The sequence below is a fragment of the Phyllostomus discolor genome, chromosome 10, assembly GCF_004126475.2.
Source record: "Phyllostomus discolor isolate MPI-MPIP mPhyDis1 chromosome 10, mPhyDis1.pri.v3, whole genome shotgun sequence".
NCBI classification, from domain to species: Eukaryota; Metazoa; Chordata; class Mammalia; order Chiroptera; family Phyllostomidae; genus Phyllostomus; species Phyllostomus discolor.
The window spans coordinates 53,555,098-53,576,335 of NC_040912.2; the positions used below are offsets into that span (position 1 = coordinate 53,555,098).

Sequence of the window (21,238 nt, forward strand, 5' to 3'; positions counted from 1 at the left end):
AATCATGGCAGCCAGTTAAAAAGTTTAAGTTGTATGTGGGTGAAATAAAACAATGTCTCCCCAGTTGCCACTTTTACCAGTTTGTGACCTTTAATGTTTATTTCTTGTCATGTGCCATTGTCACTAATTCTTTTGCCTCTCTAAAACCCTCCCTGGTTGTACACCAAGGACAAGGTGGGGCAGGGAAGTTGGTAGCACTCCGATTTAGATTTCTGACATTCTGAGAAATGAATGAAAACATTGAAAATATTTATCTAATTTTAACCTTGTCATTGCTTAATTTGAAAACAATTTTTTTAATGTATTGGGAGTTTTCTAAAAAATGGAAGTGTTTGGATTTTCTCTTGACTCTGAGAGGTCCTGTCTGATCCTGGAGATCCAGGTTCATACATTTTTCCATGAAGCCTCTGGTTAATTACTGGGAGATTCCCTTTGCGGGCTCTTGGACTTTGTTTTTGTTTTTTTTTTTTTTTTTTTTTTTGCCCCTGATGTTTTGAGCATGCTATTTTGTCTGATACTTACCATTTATTATTTTGTGTTGTTATTAGTTCATCTCCAGTTAGAACTAGTGCTTCTTTTCTCCTCTGTCTTTTGTTTTCCTTGTGAGTTTCTAAAAAATAAATAAATGAGTATATTATTTGCCTCTGTTTTGTTGTATATTCCAAAAGGCTGTGTCTATTTTTCTGGGTCAATTTCAGTGAAGTCTAATGGGCTAATAGATTAATTACATCATTAAAATGAGATTGGAATTTAAGCTTTAACTTATATTCACAAATTCTTTTTGGGAGGCTAATGATAAATACTTTAGCTGTGATTACATAGTTGGTTAGTTTCTTATACCAATCAGAACTTGTGTTAAAATTTTTAAGTGATACTATTTTGTGCTATTTAACTGTTGACTCATTTTCTGAGTTCTACCTGAGTTCTATGTTGTTTGCCAGTTGCTTTACTGTGCAAAGAAAACTTTTTTTCTGAAATTTTAATCAAACACAAAGACATTTCATATTCACTTGAAATAGATGTCCAGAATAAAATATCCTATTTTTCAAACTTTAACTTGAAGCAAGACCTAAACAAAATGTCTACAATAAAATTTTTTATTCAGAAATAATTTTTTAAATTAGCTGAATTTTTTTATTCAATAACTTATTTTGTGTTTTCTGACTTGTTTCTACAGAATATTTTAATAGTGTATTTGTTATTGTTCTGTAGATAATCTCAGATGTCATTTTATCATGCCATTTTGTCACTTATCACTATTATGATTTAACTAATATTTAAGAAGCATCTTTTGAAGACTCAGTATTTTCTTTGCACATTTAATGCCAAGAAACAGAGATTGAATTGCTTGCCCAAAACAGAGTACATTTTTTTCCCCTTGAATTTGTTACTTATTTAATTTATAGACTGCCTGTAGGATATATCCTTACGGATTTTTACTTTCAGGGATGAATTTTAGTGAAAAGATATGGAAGGATCATTGATTAACATATACAGGTAAAGAGTTTGGATAGTCCTAATGGGCTCCTATGACCTCTTTTGCATTGCTAATTCCACCGAATTTAACTGATCTTGTTCAGGCACATGAAATATATATCATGAGTGAGCCTGCTGGTTTGAAATGCCTCATGATGTTTCAGAGTTAAAGATTAATAGCTCATATTATTATTTTTAGGAGTTGGTGATGATACACGAACTTGGGGGCCACCTTTTGTGGGGACAGAAAGTACCTATTTTCTCAGTGTAAACCGAAATAAAAAAGTAAGAATATCATTCCTTTTTCTAAACTGCTTTCTTCATGTAATTGTCTTGTAGAAACAAAAGTTTTGATATTGTTCTGGCTTGTTTGTACCCTCTTTTGTAGATGTAGTTAATATTTCAAAAAAGGTAAAATTTTATTCATTCAACAGTTACCAAGTAGAAACAATAGAGCTTTTTATTAATCTTTTTTCTCTATTAACTTAAAACATTTCACAAGAATTTATAATGATTTATAATGGAAATAATTTTATTAAATTTTTTAAATGGCTCATTATATTTGTTACTGTTTTGGCAATTGGTAATTGTGTATCACATGCTATTATTATTTGAAAAATTTTTACTGTAATCCTCACTACATTCTAACACATCTGAATTGCAAGTAAAATCAATGAAGATGACTTAAATGTTTCTTCAAGAGGAAAATACATTTGCTTTAAGAGGAGAATATATGATATGAATTGCTCCCTTGTTGAACTGTCAGTATTAACAAAAAACTTTATGATACCATTTTAATATATATATATTCTTTAATTTTTAGAGTATAGCTGTTAATATCAAGGATCCAAAAGGAGTGAAAATCATCAAAGAGGTACAGTATATTCAGTGAAAGGCATCTTACCACTTGGATTATAATTAGGGATTTAACAGCAGAGTAAAAGTGTTTTAAAGTTTTATTTCATTGACAATCTGTAATTTTGCTGTAAATGTCATTTAAGAATATAATTTTACTTTTATGGTAAGTATAATTTACTTTATAATTTCTTGCACATTGTGTATAATGTTTCTTGATACTGTGAGGGTATTTAGTTTTAGTAGTAACTGCTATTGACTGAATGCCTACTCTGAATCAGATCTTAGGCTTGGGCACTATACTTACATTATCTTCTCAAATCCTGGGATTTTGATTTGCAAATGAGGAATTCCAATTCTCATTTTCGCAGGAGGAAAATGACTCTTATGGGGCTTAAGTGATACTCTGAAGATTTACATAGCTAGTAAAAGGAAGAGCTGAAATTTGAACCCTGGGTTCACATCCCTAGAGAGCCCAAGCTTTTTCTAACACTTAATCAGATCTCCAGTATGTCCAGACATGCCCTTGGTATCCTTCCTTGAGGAACAAGATTGCAGAATGGTTTGGGGCATATCCTAGCATTCCATTGCTGGGATTCGGATCTCTTCTCTAATTTTAAAAATATATTTTATTGATTATGCTATTACAGTTGTCCCATTTCCCCCCTTTTATTCTCCTCTGCCCTGCACACGCCCTCCTGCCTGCAGTCCCCACCTCCTCTTAGTTCATGTCCGTGGATTACACATTATAAGTTCTTTGGCTTCTCCATTTCCCATACTATTCTTTACCTCCCCCTATTTTCTACCTACCATTTATGCTACTATTCCCTGTACCTTCTCTCTCCTTCCCTCCTCCCCTTCCCCACTGATAACCCTCCATGTGATCTCCATTTCTGTGATTCTGTTTCTACTGTAGTTGTTTGCTTAGTTTGTTACTTGTTTTTTTAGGTTTGATTGTTGATAGTTGTGAGTTTGTTGTGATTTTACTGCTCCTATTTTTGATCTTCTTTGTCTTAGATAAATTGCTTTAACATTTCATATAATAAGGGCTTGGTGATGTTGAACTCCTTTAATTTAACCTTATCTGGGAAGCACTTTGCCTTTCCATTCTAAATGATAGCTTTGCTACATAGAGTAATCTTGGTTGTAGGTCTTTGCCTTCCATGACTTTGAATACTTCTTTCAGGCTGCTTCTTTTGAGGTTTCTTTTGAAAGGTTTGTAAGGTTTCTTTTGAGAAATTAGTCTTATGGGAACTCCTTTGTAGGTAACTGTCTCCTTTTTCTCTTGCTGCTTTTAAGATTCTCTCCTTATCTTTAATCTTGAGTAAGGTAATTATGATGTGCCTTGGTGTGTGCTTCCTTGGGTCCAACTTCTTTGGGACTCTGAGCTTCCTCAACTTCCTGGAATTCTATTTCCTTTGCCAGATTGGGATTTGGTTCTCCATTATGTTTTCAATTTTTTGCTCTTCCTCTTTTCCTTCTGGCACCTCTATGATTCGGATTTTGGAATGTTTGAAGTTGTCCTGGATGTTCCTAAGCCTCTCCTCATTTTTTTGAATTCTCGCTTTTTCATTCTGTTCTGGTTGAATGTTTATTTCTTCCTTCTGGTCTAAACCATTGATTTGAGTCCAGGTTTCCTTACCTTTACTATTAGTTCCCTGTATATTTTCCTTTATTTCACTTTTCTTAGTCTTCACTATTTCTTCTGTTTTGCAACCATACTCAACCAATTCTGTGAGCATCCTGATTACCAGTGCTTTGAACTGTGCATCTGTTAGGTTGGCTATCTCTTTGTCACTTAATTGTATTTTTTCTGGAGCTTTGATCTGTTCTTTGATTTGGGCCATAGTTTTCTGTCTCTGAGTGCCTGTTAACCTAGTAAGAGGAGGAGCCTTAGGTATTTGCCAGAGTGGGGCAACCCACATTGCTGTGTTGTCATGCTGTATGTGGGAGAGGGGTTGGAGAGGGAACAATGCTGCTCATTCAGCACTTGGCCAGCTTTTAGTCACTTCCTCTACTACCCACAAGCAAATTGGGCCATTCTGGTGCTGATGCCTGGGTAGGTAGGTTTGTGTACATTGTAGAACCCTGTGGATCTCTCCAATGAACTCTCCTGTGAGGCTGGGAGTTTCACTGACAGCCTCAAAACCCCACAGGTTTTTTCAGTCAGAGATTTTGAAGCTTTATTTTCCCACACCAGAACCCAAGGTTATGTGGTCTGTTTTGCTCCCCAGTTGTTCCTCCCAGCTTATCTGTATGCAAATGTGGGACTGCCCACTCCTACCAGTCTGGATGAATGTTTCTTCTTTACCTTCTTGGTTGTCGAACTTTCATACATTTAGATTTTCTGTCACTTCTGGTTGTTTTTGTTTTTTAAATTTGTTTTTGTCTTTATTTTGGTTGTGAGAGGAGGCACAGTGTATCTACTACGCCCCCATCGTGGCTGGAAGTCCTTCTCTTCTCTATAGCTATGTGACTTCAGACAGGTTACTTAAAGGATGCCTCAGGTTCCTTATTAGTAAAATGTGGATAATAATAGTACCTATTTCTTAGGATTGTTATTCTAATTATTATTATTGTTGATGTACATGGACTTGAATTCATCATGTGAGATAGAAGTTTGTCATCTTTGTTACAGTTTAAAATCTAATCTAATGGATGTAAGTCTACTTGATTAGAGAAACAAATTTCAAAATTAGTTTTGTACAAAACAGTAAACTTTAACATTGCTCTGCTGCTACTTTCCTTACCTATTGGGTGATTGAAAGATAATTTTTTCATATTTATTAAGATGAGAATCAGTGGCCATGCACTTTGGTTCTATTTGATTAACCTTGTAAATTTAGAGTTTTTGTTTATTAGATATATTTTGAACCCAAGCTTGGTAATTGCCTTGATCTGTTTTCCTGCGTCTTTTCTATAGCATAATTTAGTTTTTTAAATATACTTGTTTTAATTTTAATTTTTATTATGTATATTGTTACAGATGTTCCATTTATTCTCCCTTCACTCCCCTCCACCCAGCCCACCTGCCACGTCCATAGTCAGTCCCCACACCACTGCCTGTGTCCATGGGTCCTTCATGAATGTTCTTTGACTACTCCCTTCACCTTCTTTCAATAAGTCCCCACCTCCTCCATCTCCTCTTACAGCTATTACTTTATTCCATGATTCCTTGCCTCTGGTTCTATTTTGCTCATTGTTTTATTTTGTTCATTAGATTCCTCTTATAAGTGAGATCACATATTTGTGTTTCACTGACTGAATTATTTCACTTAGCATAATGGTCTCCATTTCCATTCATGCTGTAGCAAAAGGCATGAATTCCTTTTTTTCTGTTGTGTCATATTCCATTGTGTAAATGCACCACAGTTCTTTTAAATATTTTATATTTTTATTATTTTTTAAATAATTATTGTATTGTTGTTCAATTACAGTTGTCTGCATTTCCCCCCAACCACTCCCCACCTCCCTCCCTTGCTTCCATCCTTCCCCTCGGTTTTGTCCATGTGTCCTTTATACTAGTTCCTGAAAACCCTTCCCCTCATTATTTCCTCCAACCTCCCCTCTGGTTACTATCAAATTATTCTTAATTTCTATGTCTCTGGTTATATTTTGCTTGATTTTTTCTTCTGTTGATTATTCCAGTTAAAGGTGAGATCATATGGTATTTGTCCCTATCTCCTGGCTTATTTCCCTTAGCATAATGCTCTCCAGTTCCATGCATGCTGTTGCAAAGGGTGGGGGCTCCTTCTTTCTTTGTGCTGCATAGCATTCCTCCATGTAAATATAGCATAGTTTTTTGATCTGTGCATTTCCTGATGGGCACATAGGTTGCTTCCAGCACTTGGCTATTGTAAATTGTGCTGCTATGAACATTGGGGTACATAGGTTCTTTTGGATTGGCATTTCAGGGTTCCTGGGATATAATCCCAACAGTGGAATTGCTGGGTCAAAAGGCATTCCATTTCTAGTTTTCTGAGGAATCCCATACTGGTTCCACAGTGGCTGCACCAGTCTGCATTCCCACAACAGTGCAGTAGGATTCTTTTTTCTCCACATCCTCTCCAATGCTTGTTTGTTGATTTGTTTATGATGATCATTCTGACCAGTATGAAGTGATATCTCATTGTGGTTTTAACTTCCATCTCTCTGATGGCTAGTGATGCTGAGCTTCTTTCACATGTCTCTGGGCCCTCTGTATGTCTTCCTTGGAGAAGTGTCTGTTCAAGTCTTTTGCCCATTTTTTAATTGGGTTTTTTGTCTTCCAAAAAAGTAGAGTTGCGTGAGTTCTTTATATATTCTGGAGATCAAACCCTTGTCTGAGGTATCATTGGCAAATACGTTTTCCCATGTAGTTGGTTCTGTTTTCATTTTAAACGCTGTTTTCTTTAGCCATGCAGAAGCTTTTTAATTTGATGAGGTCCCATTTGTTTATTCTTTCCTTTATGTCCCTTATTTTAGGGGACATATCCATGAGATGTTGCTGCTTGGAATGTCTGAGATTTTCCTGCCAATGTTTTCCTCTAGGACTGTTATGGTGTCGTGAGTTATATTTAAGTCTTCTATCCACCTTGGATTTATTTTTGTGTATGGTGTAAGTTGGTGATCGAGTTTCATTTTTTTGCATGTAGCTGTCCAGTTCTCTTCAACACAATTTGTTGAAGAGGCTATTTTTACTTCATTTTATGCTTCTTTCCCCTTTGTCAAACATTAATTGACCATAGAGACTTGGGTTTATTTCTAGGCTGTCTGTTCTGTTTCATTGGTCCATGTGTCTGTTCTCATGCCAGTACCAGGCTGTTTTGATTACAGTGGCCTAGTAATACAGTTTGATGTCAGATATTGTGATATCTTTGTTCTTCTGTGTTCTTCTTTCTCAAAATTGCTGCAGCTATTTGGGGTCATTTATGGTTCCATATAAATTTTGAAATGTTTGTTCTGTATTTGTGAAATATGTCACTGGTACTTTAATAAGTATTGCATTGAATTTCTTTGGGTAGTAGGATATTTTGATGATGTTAATTCTTTCAATCCATGAGCATGCACCACAGTTTTTTGATTCACTCATCTACTGATGGGCAATTAGGCTGTTTACAAATCTTTAATATTATAAATAACACTGCTATGAACAAAGGGGTGCATAAATTCTTTTGAATTGTGTTTTGGGATTTCTTAGGGAATATTCCCAGCAGTGGAATTGCTGGGTCAAAAGGCATTCTATTTTTGGGGAAACTCCACACTGTTTCCATAGTGGCTGTACTAGTCTTCATTCCCACGAACAGTGCACTAGGGGTCCCTTTTTTCTATAACCTTCACCAGCACTTGGTGCTTATTGCTTTATTAATGATAGCCATTTTGCAAGTTGTGAGGGTGATATGTTATTGTGGTTTAATTTGCATCTCTCTGCTGGCTAGTGATGTTCAGCATCTTTTCATATGTCAATGGCCATCTGTAAGTCCTCCTTGGAGAAGTTTCTTTTGAGGTGCTTTGCCCATTTCTTAAATTGGATTGCATGCCTTCCTGGTGGGGTGCTTTTATATTTTGGAGATTAAAAAACCGTTTTCCAAAATCTCATTGGCAAATATGTTCTTCCATACATTGAGTTCTCTTTTTCATTTTGATGATGATTTCTTTAGCCACACAGAAGCTTTTTATTTGTTGTAGTCCATTTGTTAATTTTTCCTTTTGTTTTCCTTGCCCTAGGAGATATAAATATCTGGAAAAAATATTGCTACATGAGAGCTGAAATTTTCCTACCTATCTTTTACAGTACGATTTTTATGGCATTCCAACTTATATTTAAGTCTCTTATTCATTTGAGTTTATTGTAGTGTATGTGGTAAGTTCAATGATCTAGTTTCATATTTTTTGCATGTACTGGTCTAATTCTCCAATACAATTTATTGAAGAGACTGTTTTTACTTCATTGTATGCTCATGCCCCCTTCATCAAATATTAATTGACCACAAATACATGAGTTTATTTCTGGCCTCTCTATTCTGTTCTACTGATCTATGTTTGTTCTTATGCTGGTACCAGACTGTTTTGATTACAGTAGTCTTGTAGTATAGCTTGATATCAGGTATCGTGATCCTGCCAACTTTGTTATTCTTTTTTGGTTCCATATAAATTTTTGGAATATTTGTTCTGGATCTGTGAAATATGCCATTCCTAATTTAATAGGAATTGTATTGAATCTCTAGATTACTTGGGGTAGATTGCTATGGACATTTTAATGATGTTAATTCTTCCAATTCATGAACATGGTATATGCTTCCTTATATTTGTATGTTCCTCAATTTCTTTCTTCAACGTTCTGTAGTTTTCCAAGTGCACATGTTTACCTCCTTGGTTAAATTTATTTCTAGGTACTATTTTTTGGGGGGGTTGCCATAGTAAACAAGATTTTTATAATTATTTCTCTTGCTGATAGTGCATTGTTGGTCTACAAAAATGCTATCAATTTTTGAATATTGACTTTGTATGCCATCACTTTTCTGAATTCACTTATTAGGTCAAGTAGGTTTTTGGCGGAGCCTATAGGGTTTTCTATGTACACTATCATGTCGTCTGTGAATAATGACAGTTTCACTTCCTCCTTTCCAATTTGTATACCTTCTATTTCTCTTCCTTGTCTGATGACTGTGGCTAGTACTATATTGAATATGAGTGGTGAAAGCAGAGAGTCTTGTCTTGTTCCTGATCTTAAGGGAAACTATTTTAGTTTTTGTCCATTGAGTATGATGTTGGTAGTAGGTTTTTTGTATATAAATGGCTTTTATGATGTTGAGGTATGCTCCCTCTATTCCCACTTTGCTGCGTGTTTTTATCAGAAATAGGTGCTGGATTTTATCAAGTACTTTTGTTGCATCTGTTGATATGATCCTGTGATTTTTGTCTGTCATTTTATGTGGATGTATCACATCTGTTGGTTTGAGAATATGTACCATCTTGCATCCTTAGGATAAAATCCCACTTGATCATGGTGTATGATCTTTTTAATGTATTGCTGGGTCTGGTTTGCTAGTATTTTGTTGAGGATTTTAGCATCTCTGTTCACCAGAGATATTGGCCTGTAATTTTTCTTTCTTTGTTGTGTCTTTAACCTGGTTTTGGGATTAGAATAATACCTGCCTCATCAATGGAGTTTGGGAATCTTCCCCCTTAACTTTTTTGGAATAGTTTGAAGATAGGTGTTAGTTATTTTTTGAGTGTTCAGTAAAATTTGCCCGTGAAATCGTCTGGTCCTGGGCTTTTGTGTGCCTGGAATTTTTGATTACTACTTCAATTTTGCTAGTTGTTATCAGTATATTCATGGTTTCTGCTTCTTCTTGATTAGATTTAGGAGATTGCATGTTTCTGGAAATTTATTCATTACCCTGGGTAACCAATTTCTTGGCCTATAGTTGTTCTTAGTAGTTTCTTATAATCCTTTGTATTTCTGTATATCAGTTTTTACCTCTCCTCTTTTACTTCTGATTTTATTTATTTGAGTCCTCTCTCTTTTTTTCTTGATGAATCTGGTTAATGGTTTGTCAGTTTTGTTTATCTTTTCAAAGAACTAGCTCCTGAATTCATTGATCATTTGGATGATTTTCTTAGTCTCTATGTCATTTAATTCTGCTCTGATCTTGATTATTTTCTTCCTTTTGCTCTCTCTGGGCTTTGTTTGTTGTTTTTTCTCTAGTTCTTTTAGATGTAGTGTTAGGTTGTTTATTTGCAGTTTTTCTCTCTTCTTTAGGTAGGTCTGTATTGCTATGAACTTCCCTCTCAGGACTGCCTTTGTTGTCCCATAGGTTGTGGGTTTTTGTGTGTTCATTTTAATTTGTTTTCAGATACTTTTTAATCTCTTCCTTGATCATTGTTAACCCATTCATTATTTAATAACATGTTATTCAGCCTCCATGTATTTGTATGTGTTTGAGTTTTTTCCTTGAGGCTAGTTTCTAGTTTTAAGTCATTGTAATCTGAGAAGATGCTTGATATCACTTCAGTTTTCACTGAATTTGTTAAGGCTTGTTTTGTGTCCTACCATGTGGTCTCTCTTTGAAAATGATCCGTGTGCATTTAGATAGAATGTATATTTTGTTTCTTTGGGATGAAATGTTCTATAAAGAGCAATTAAGTCCATTTCATTTAGAGTGTTGTTCAGTGCTGCAGTATCCTTGTTTATTTTTTATTTTTTGGAAGATCTGTCCATTGTTGACAGTGGAGTGTTAAAATCCCCATCAATGACTGTATTTGCTGTCTATCTTTTCCTTAAAGCTCTCCAATATTTTCTTTTTATATTTAGGTGTATCTTCTCTGGGTGCATATGCATTTATATGAGTTATATCCTCTTGTTGGACTACACTCTTAAATATTATGTAGTAACTTTTTTTTGTCGTCATCGCTTTTGTTTTGAAGTCTACTTTGTCTGATATGAGTATTGCTGCCCTGGCTTTTTTTCCTTGTACATTTGTGCGGCTTTATTTGTTTATTTGCATATGCACATATTTGTATAGATATGTTTATTTGTGTATTTTTGAAATATTTGAAAGAAAGCTGCTTTGCCATTAAATCCTTCAGACTATACCTCGTACAAATAAAGATATTCTTTGACATAATATTTAAAGATTATTATGAGTTTTATTCATAGATATGGTAAAATTTTTATCATCACATTCCTCTCTACTTCTGATCTTGCTCATCCATTCTGTTTCTAAGATATATTTAATAAAGAGAACTCAGAATTAGGTACTCTAGATTTCAAATGTTTTTTTTTTTAAATTTATTTATTTATTTTTAGAGAGGGAAGGGAGGGAGATAGAGAGAGAGAGAAACATCAATGTGCAGTTGCTGGGGGTTATGGCCTGCAACCCAGGCATGTACCCTGGCTGGGAATTGAACCTGGGACACTTTGGTTCCCAGCCCACGCTCAATCCAGTGTGGGCTACGCCAGCCAGGTCAAATGGAGTTTAGTTCTCATTTTACTCTGTGATTAGAAGATTTATTTTTTCCATTTTGAAAGAAAAAAGTGGTGAATTTTCTAACTCATACAAAATTGTGCTTGTTTTTTATTCTGGGCAAGATTCTAGAGTAGATTATTAGGTAATCTGTGAGCATAGGTATAGGTAATCACCAGTAAAACTGGATACCCAGTCTTTTTTTCCCCTTCACTCTATTTCCTATTAGATTTATGGGATTAGGGAAATCTGGTAAACAAATTCAGTCTCTGCTGGAACAGTTGATTTGTATAATACTTAAAGGTACTGTGGAGATCAGTGTAACTCAGGAAGTTTTTTGATGGGTCTGATTTTAGTATTGTTTGGTTTACAATTTTTATGAATGACTTTGCTAAAGCTATAGGGAACATACATGATCTTGAAATGGGGGAATATCCTGAAACAAGAGAGGGAGAGAGAATATTTTGGATGACAGATTCACAGACTATCTAGTAAGTGACTAGTTTTTATTTATTTAAAATAAATATTTATAAAATAGAGAAAAGGATAATTTCTGCCTTATATACTTTTTTAGGGATATTTTATCAATAAATACACATATTGAATTTTTGGGTATTGTAAAAAAGCTACTGGGTATCTTTCAGTAGGAATCTTTCACTCTTAAATTTAAGTTTTTCATATTTTTTAAAAAATGTTTTACTGTAGACTACATGGTATTTTGAGCACATTTTTTAGTTAAAAAATTATTTTTCTAGTTACACAATTAACACCTCTTCATGGGCAAAAAGATTAGTATTTTAGTTTACTTGTATCGTATCAAATCTCTGTATGCTCTTGAGTAACAGAACAAAAAAACAGGGGTTTGGCTGCTTGTTGCCACGAAAGCCAAGCTCATGAGGCAGATTATGGTGCAAAAGGAGAGAGGTTATATTCAGGTGTTGGGTGATCTGGGAGAATGGTGTACTCCTATCTCAAAGCCCATCTCCTCATCAAGACCAAGACAAAAACCAATGTCTAGAGTTCCTGCTCCAATGTAAAGTATAGTCCTTTGGAACCTACAGGCGGCTGCGAGACACTCTGAATCCCCATCCAGTAGCTTAGCTTGTTCCCAGTTGCTGTCCATTTCAGGCTGCCTCCTGGAGCTTCCCTGTGGAGCCTGCATGGCCATAGGCCATGTGGTTGCCAGGGCCTCATGGTCATATGCACCTGGGGGACAGAGTGTGTGAACTCATGGGAGACTGCATCATCAGGTAGCTAAGAGAGCCTGAGAGAACAGGCCAGTGCACTATATGAGTGCAGGTCACGAGGAAGTGAATCACATGCTGGAGTGTTTTTTTGTTCTCCTGAGATTATGTTAGCATAGGTGTAGGATGGACAAAGTGGTTTCTCAAAATGATCAGTCAGTTTTCTAGACTTTTGTGCGCCTCTGGTGGGTCTGCCTACAACCAATCCCTTCTTTCCTTAGGCTAGACTGACAGCTCTCTTTGGTCCAGTGCCTGCCCCTTGGCAATTTGACTTCTGTGGTGTATTTGTCTGACTTCCACTGGTCTAAAACCGCCAATCTGGTACCAGAAGGTGGGGGAAGGCTTTTTCCTGAATACAGTTATCTTGCTAGCTTTTTGTTCTCATGCCCTATCCACTGATACTTCTAGCTTTCCATGCACTCAGTTTAAGAATCTGCCACCATCTTGGCCAATGGAGGAGACTCCCCTAGTGCTCTTGGCAGATGGTCTTCTGGTAACATCTGTGTACCAGTTTTTTTCCCCAAAACATGAAATAATACCATGTAAATTATTTTCAATCTGATTTTTTTGTTTATTACAATATTTTGAATACTTTTCTATTAGCATAAGTTACTCATATTTATATTTTTGTTTTATTGAAATAGTGAATTTATGCTCCATCTGGATACTTTATGTGGATTGAGATGTGATTTAGGATTCCATAGAAGTGTAAAAATACCAATACAGTACTTAGTTAAAAATTTGTTTTAATTGTGGTTACACACACACACACACACACACACACACACACACACAAATAATAATATCTCTATTTCAATAATTTCAAGTTCACATTTCAGTGGCATTAATTCCTTTCAATGATAACCGCCCCTGCTCTCTATGTCTAATATATTTCTTCACCCCATACAGAAACTGTACATTAAGTAATAACTGCAATTCCCTCTCCTCCCAGACCCTGATAATCTCTTATCTACTTTTTGTTTATAAATTTGCTTACTCTGGATATTTCAGGTAAGTGAAATCCTACAATATTTGTAGTTTCTTGTCTGGGTAATTTCACTTAGCATAATGTTTTCAAGGTTCATTCATGATGTAGCATGTATCAGAACTTCTTTTTATGTCTGAACAATATCCTACTTTATGGACACATTTGTCCCTTGCTGGACAGGGGTTGTTGCTACCTTTTGACTATTGTGAATAATGCAGCTGTGAACATTTTCAAACAAGTATCTGTTTTAGTCCCTGTTTTCAATTCTTTTGGATGTATACCTATGAGTGGCATTGTTGGGTCATATGGTAATTCTATATTCAACTTCTTGAGGAAGTGATACAGGGGTTTTTTAATTAAAATAATTTATTAGGTGCTGTTTGCATAAGGTACTATATCATATATCATGCAGAATTTGTGCAGTGAGAGATGATTAGTGTAGAAGCCTAGATGTGTTTGATGTAATTTGTTTGCTTTAGTCCCCACAGGAGTGCCTTGTGAGTAGTAAATAGAGACTGAGAGAAATTCGTGGAATAAATTGATATATAACTGTAGTTTTGTGTTTTATTTAATGCTAACATGTGCCCTTCCTGCAAACCCCCAAACAATACTTGGTGGAAAAATTAACAATAAATAAGTGCATATTTATTGGGATTCCTCCTTGGAGCATGCTGAATGGAGGTTGCTGCAGGAGAAACAGGTTAAATGTTATTTGGGCCCTGAAAATTTGGAAAGGATGCCGTATGGCTTAAATTGGGATATGTACTTAACCTTTCTACCTTAATATATTTATCCTTCCTTTCCTGCAGGTGGTCACCTGGGCTTCTGGTACCTCTGTTGCAGGAGCTCTGGAGGATGACAGCTTATTTCCTTGAGATGTGTTCTAAGATCCTCCCTTCCCCAAATTTGGCTAAGTCAGGCAATTCCATACACATAGTCCAAATTTGGTGATACAATAATAGACAAACACTGAATTTATTTATGTGTTTTCATCTAAAGTATATATTAGTTTAACTTTTTCCATGTACAGCAGAGGTTTGCAAACTACGTGTACCAAATTAGGTTTGCTTTTGAAGGCTCATGGACTAAGAATGGATTTTACATTTTTAAAGATTGTTAAAGAAAAACAAAGAAGAACATGTGACAGGAAATGTTTGTGACTTGCAGTGGCTAAAATATTTACTATTTGATTTTTGTGGAAAAAGTTTGCCCACCCATGACCTCAAGTCTCCTTCTATAACATTAGTTGTGTGTGTGTGTATGAATGTATCTAAATCTGTGGCAGTTAAATACATCTGTTGAATAGTTATCAGGTACTTGGATCTGTTCAAAAGTTACTGTAGCACTAGAGGACTAGTTCAGTTGGTTAGTGCATCATCCTGATACACCAAGGTTGCAGGTTTGATCCTCAGTCAGGCTACATACAAGAATCAACCAATGAATGCATAAATAAGTGGAACAACAAAATGATGTTTCTCTCTCTCTCTCTCCCCATCCTCTCTTTCTAAAATAAATCAATTAAAAAAAAGAATTACTGTAATGAATTTCTCTGGGTGATGTAGAATAATTTCCATAACTTTAAAAAATATGTAATCACAATTGAAATTTCGAAAAGAATTTTACACTAAAGGTGTGTAATGGTTAATTGCCCTCTAATTTCTATAGCAATGATCTGGAAATCAAAATGTATGTTTTGTTTCAGATAGTTATTGATTCACTGGGTTACAGTTTAATAGCGTTTTAAAAACATGATTCATTAAATATATTCAACACACTTTGGAAAGAAAGCATCTGAAAAGTATGAGAATGTTTGAGAATCATGTTGAAATGAACTAACTGCCTGTATGTGCATGTTGTAATGAGGAATATCACATTAATAAGGATGGAGAAGTAGTAAAGACATTGTACTTAGTTTTTTTGTAAAGGGTTTAAAAGATGTTTTTTATGTATTTCTATACTTCTAATTTCTCTTTTATTCTTAAATAAAAATTTTATTGTATTTTTCTTGTTACCATTTAGTCCCCTTACATCTCCCTCCCCCTCAATAACCACACTGTTGCACATGTCTGTGAGTTCTTTTTCTTTTTCCTTTTTGCTCAATGCCTCCACCCCCTAAACTCCCCTGCCAGCCTTAGCTGTCATTTTACTCTCTCTATGTGTCTGTCTCTATTTTGCTTATTAGTTCAGTTTGTTCATTATATTCCACATACGAATGAAATCATATGGTATTTGTCTTTCTCTGACTGGCTTATGTAACTTAACATAATATTCTCTAGGTCCATCTATACTGTTAAAATGGTAAACTTTCTTCTTGTTTATGGTTCAGTATGATTCCATTGTATAAGTGTCCCATAGTTGTTTTATCCACTTGTCTACTGATGGACACTTGGGCTGCTTCAGTATCTTGGTGATTGTAAATAACACTGCATTGAGCACAGGGGTGCTTATGTTCTTTCAAATTAGTGTTTTGGGTTCCTTCAGATATATTTCTAGAAGTGGGATAGCTGGGTCTAAAGGTAAATCCATTTTGAATTTTTTGGTATATCTCTATACTGCTTTCCACAGTGGCTGTACCAACATGCATTTCCACCAACAGCTCAGAAGGGTTCCCCTTTCTCCACATCCTCGCCAGCACTTGCTGTCTGTTGATTTATTGATGATAGCCATTCTGACAGGTGTGAGATGATATCTCATTGTGGTTTTAATTTGCAATTCTCTGATGTTAGTGAAACTGAGCACTTTTTCATACATCTCTTGGCCATCTGTATGTTGTCTTTGGAGAAGTGTCTATTGGTTCTTTGCCCATTTTTTAATTGGGTGGGTTGTTTGTTTTTTGGTGAATTTTGTAAGTTCTTTATAAATTTTGGCTATTAACCTCTTATCAGATGTATTGATGGATATGTTCCCTCAATCTATGGGTTGTCTTTTTTTTTTATAAAACTATTTTTTTTAAAGTTTTTACTTATTTATTTTTAGAGAGAGAAGGGAGGGATATATATATATAGAGAGAGAAACATCAATGTGTGGTTGCTGGGGGTTATGGCCTGCAAATCAGGAATGTATCCTGGCTGGGAATCGAACCTGCGACACTTCAGTTTGCAGCCCACGCTCAATCCACTGAGCTATGCCAGCCAGGGCCTGTGGGTTGTCTTTTTATTTTGTTGATGATTTTCCTGCTGTGCAAAAACATTTTAGTTTGATGTAGTCCCATTTGTGTATATATATATATATATATATATATATATATATATATTTGTTATCCTTGTCTGGGGAGATATATCTGATAAAACATTGCTATGAGCATTGTTCAAGATTTTGTTGCCATCGTTTTCTTCTACAATTTTTATGGTTACAGATCTAACATTTAAGTCTTTAATCCATTTTGAATTTATACTTGTGTGTGGGATAAGAACGAGTTCTAGTTTCACTTTTCTGCATATATCTGTCCAATTTTCCCAACACCATTTATTGAATGTTTAGCCCATTGTATGTGCTTGCTTCCTCTGTCAAATATTAATTGCTGATACAGATGTGGGTTTATTTCTGGGCTCTGTGTTCTGTTCCATTGACCTATGTATCTGTTTTTATGTTAGTACCATGCTGTTTTGATTACTATGACCTTATAGTATAGTTTGATATTAGGTAGCATGATTCCTCTTTGTTCTTTCTCAGGATCACTGTTGCTGTGTGGGGTCTTTGTTGTTCCATATAAATTTTTGAAATATTTTCCTAGTTCTATGAAATACTTACTGTGTTCTGCCATGTATAATGCACACCTTTTTTTGTTCACATTTTTGAGGGAAAAATAAGGATGCACATTATACATGGGTATAATGGTTACATATCATGGGTATAATAATGAGTATAATAGTCCCATGTATAATGTGCACAAGATGTGGCTGCACATTATACATGGGAGTGCATCATACATGACCAAATTCAGTACATCATTGGAATCTTGATAGGAATTGTGTTGAACTTACAGAATGCTTTGGGTAGTACGAACATTTTAATGATGTTACTTTTTCTTATCCATTAACAGAGTATGTGTTCCTATCCATTAACAGTTATTTGTGTCCTCTTCAATTTCTTTCTTCATTGTTTAATAATTTTCTAAGTGCAGGTCTTTAACATCCTTGGTTAGGTTTATTCCTAGCTATTTTTTTGAAGGCTCTTTTTGAAGCAATTGGGAATAGAATTTTTTCTTAATTTCCCTTTCTGTTAGTTTGTTATTGACATATAAAAGTGCAACTGATACCTGGATCTTAATTTTGTATCCTGCTCTTTGCTGAATCACTTATCAATTCCAGTAGTTTCTTGGTGGAATAATTGGAGTTCTCTCTGTACAGTATCATGTCATATACAAGTAAAGATAATTTTGCTTCTTCCTTTCCAATTAGGATGCCTTTTAATTCTTCTTTTTGCCTGATTGCTGTGGTTAGGACTTCCAGTATAATGTTGATTAAGAGAGGTGAAAGCGGACATCGTGGTCTTGTTTCAGATCTTAAGGGGAACACTTGTAGTTTTTGACCATTGAGTGTGATGCAGGCAGTGGGTTTGTCATACATGGCCTTCACTATGTTTAGTTATATTCCCTCTTTCCTACTTTGCTGAGAGTTTTTATCATAAATAGTTGGTGGATTTAATCAAATACTTCCTCTGCCTCTACTGATATGATCATGTGGTTTTTATCCTTCATTTGTTTATGTGGTGAATCACATTTATTGATTTGCAAATATTGTACCAACCTTGTATTCCGAGAATAAATCCCATTTGGTCATGGTGTATGATCTTTTTGATAAATTGCTGTATCTAGTTTGCTAATATTTTGTTGAGGATTTTAGTATCTATGTTCATGAGGGATATATGCCTATAATTTTCTTTTTTATAGTATCTTTATTTGATTTTTGGAATTAGGAATATGCTGGCCATGTAAAATGAGCTTGGAGCTGTCACTCCTCTGAAATTTTTGAAGTTGTGTGAGAAGGAGAGGTGTTAGTTCTTCTCGAAATGTTGGGTAAAACTTTCCTGTGAAGCCATCCAGTTCAGGGCTTTTGCTTGGTAGTTTTTGGATTACTGCTTCAACTTACTAGGTGCAATCTGTCTGATTCTTCCTGATTTAGTGTTGGAAGATAGTATGTTTCTAGGAATTTATCCATTTCACCCAGGTTATCCAGTTTGTTGGAATATAGTTGTTCGTAAAATTTTCTTACAATCCTTTGAATTCCCTTGGTCAATTGTTACTTCTCTTTCATTTCTGATTTTATTTATTTGGGTCTTCTCCCTTATTTTTTTTAATGAGTCTGGTTAAAGTTTTGTTAATCTTATTTATCTTTAAAAAAAGCAGCTATTGGATTCATTGATATTTTGTACCAGTTTTTAGACTATTTTGTTTATTTCTGCTCTGATTTTTATTATCCTCCCTTTTCTACTTCCTTTAGGTGTTTGTTGTTCTGTTTCAAGTTCCTTTAAGTGTGAAGTTAGATTATTTGTGCCTTTTCTTTTCTTTCTGTCTTTTTTTTTTTTTTTTTTTTTAGAGAGGTCAGTGGTGCTATGAATTTCCCTTTTTGAATTGCTTTCCCAATGTCCCACAGATTTTGGATTGTCATGTTCTCACTTTCATTTGCTTCATGGTATCTTTTGACTGATTTCTTATCTTGTTGTTGACCCATGCATTGTTTAATAACATGTTATTTGGCTTCCATGTCTTTGTGTCTATTTTGTTGGATACAAGTATTGCTACTACTCTAGCTTTTTTCCCTTCAATTTCCATGAAATATCTTTTCTATGTCTTTACTTTTACTCTGTGTGTATCTTTTGATCTGTGGTTGGTTTCTTGGAAGCAGTATATATATAGGTCTTGTTTTCTTATCCTTTCAGCTACCCTATGTCTGTTGGTTGGGGCAGTTAAGCCATTTACATTTAAGATGATTATTGATAGATACATATTTATGCCATTTTATTGTTAGACTGTTTTCCTCTATTTTTTTTCTTTCTCTTCTTTTTCTTCTTAAAGCAAGTCCTTTAACAATTGCTGCAGTACTGGTTTGGTGTTAACAAACTCCTTTAGCTTTTTCTTGCCTGGGAAGCCCCTTATTTCTCCTTCAATTTTAAATGATTGCCTTACTGGATACAGTAGCTTTGGTTGTATGTCCTTGTTTTTCATCATTTTGAATATTTCATGCCACTCCCTACTGGTCTGAAATGTTTCTGTTGAGTAGTTAGATGACAGTCTGATTGGTGATCCCTTTTATGTAACTACCTGCTTTTTCTCTTGCAACTTTTAAGATTCTCTCTTTGTCTTTAAGCCTTGCCATTTTGATTATAACGTGTCTTATTGTAGGCCTCTTTGGGTCCAACTTGCTTGGAACTCTCTGAGTTTCCTTAACTTATGTATCCGTTTCCTTTACCAGATTAGGGAAGTTTTCAGTTATTATTTCCTCAAATAGGTTCTCAATCCCTTGCTCACTCCCTTCTCCTTCTGGTATTCCCATGATGTGAATGTTGTTACTCTTCATGTTGTCCCAAAGGTTTCATAAGCTGTACTAATTTTTAAAATTTTTTTTTCTTTTGGTGCTCTGTGTGTGTGTGTGTGTGTGTGTGTGTGTGTGTTTACCTTGTCTTCCAAAGCATTGATCCAATCCTCTCCTTCATCTGACCCAGTGTGTATTCTTTCCAGTTCATTATTTATTTCAAATCTTTCATTATTTATTTTTGACTGGTCCTTTTTTTATGGTTTCTGTGTCTTTTTTCATGCTGTTGAGTATGCTAATAATCTAATCATTCTTCTGAACTCTGTATCCAGAAATTGCTTGCCTACTTTTTATCTAGTTCTTCTTGTTTAGAATTCTCTTGTTTTTCCATTTTGGGGTTGTTTATTTGTCTTCGTATTTTAGTTGCCCTTTTGTGTTTGTTTCTATTTATTAGGTAGTTCTACAAAGACTGTGATTCAGATATATGTCAAACACAGCCTGTGACTGGCCCTGGGCAACCAGTTTGAACTTTCAGTGATTTAAAGCATGTGGCTCTATCTGATGTGCCTGTTTGTGTATAAAAAGAACTAGACTGTGTACAAGGCCAACTTTAATTAGCACTGGGCCCAGGGGAGGGTTAGCTAAAGTATCTGATTTTCCGGAGATTTTCCTCTGCTTGCAGTCTTTCTGTTAGACTTAAAGAGTGAAAGTCTTCAGATGTACTTCTTCAGCAGGGCTTAAGTACCACTGGGTGACGCAGAGTAATTTCTGTGGGTGGGGCTATTGCTTTTCTCAGGCAGATGTCCCTTGGAGGGGAGTGCTTTGTCTGAGAAAACTGGATCATGCAGTATGGGGAATGACTCAGCAGAGGGATCTTAGTGGCTGTTCCTTCAGTTTTCCCAGAGCCACCAGCCCCAGACGCTCTTCATATGACTCTACTTTGCCCTCCCTCTGCTGGAGCCCAGGGTGAGTGGCTACAAATGGAATTTTGTATGTTGGCCCTTTAAGAGGCTCTGTGCATCTTCACCTGTTTCTTTTTCATGGACAGAGACCCTGCTGCTTTTCACAGCCATAATTAGTTTGGTTCTTCCCCCAGTTCTGGTGCTATAGACTGGGGAACCCAGCTGGAGGTTTAGACCACACACTTTTCATCCAGGGAACCCCCTGGCTGATGGAACATCCCTCAGGACTATGGCTGCCATTCATGGGAGCTCAGCCAGCCCTCTTGCACCTCCTCTTTGCTCCCTGATAGTC

The 21,238-nt window shown here is 35.5% G+C and overlaps 1 protein-coding gene across 1 annotated transcript in view; it reads left to right on the forward strand.

Moving 5' to 3' along the window:
- SUGCT (succinyl-CoA:glutarate-CoA transferase) overlaps positions 1–21,238 on the forward strand; it is a 996,774-nt gene that overhangs the window by 31,498 nt on the left and 944,038 nt on the right. Inside the window, 2 exon segments of the mRNA XM_028526030.2 lie at positions 1,676–1,761; positions 2,300–2,350. Of these exon segments, the coding sequence (XP_028381831.2) occupies positions 1,676–1,761; positions 2,300–2,350 (137 nt within the window).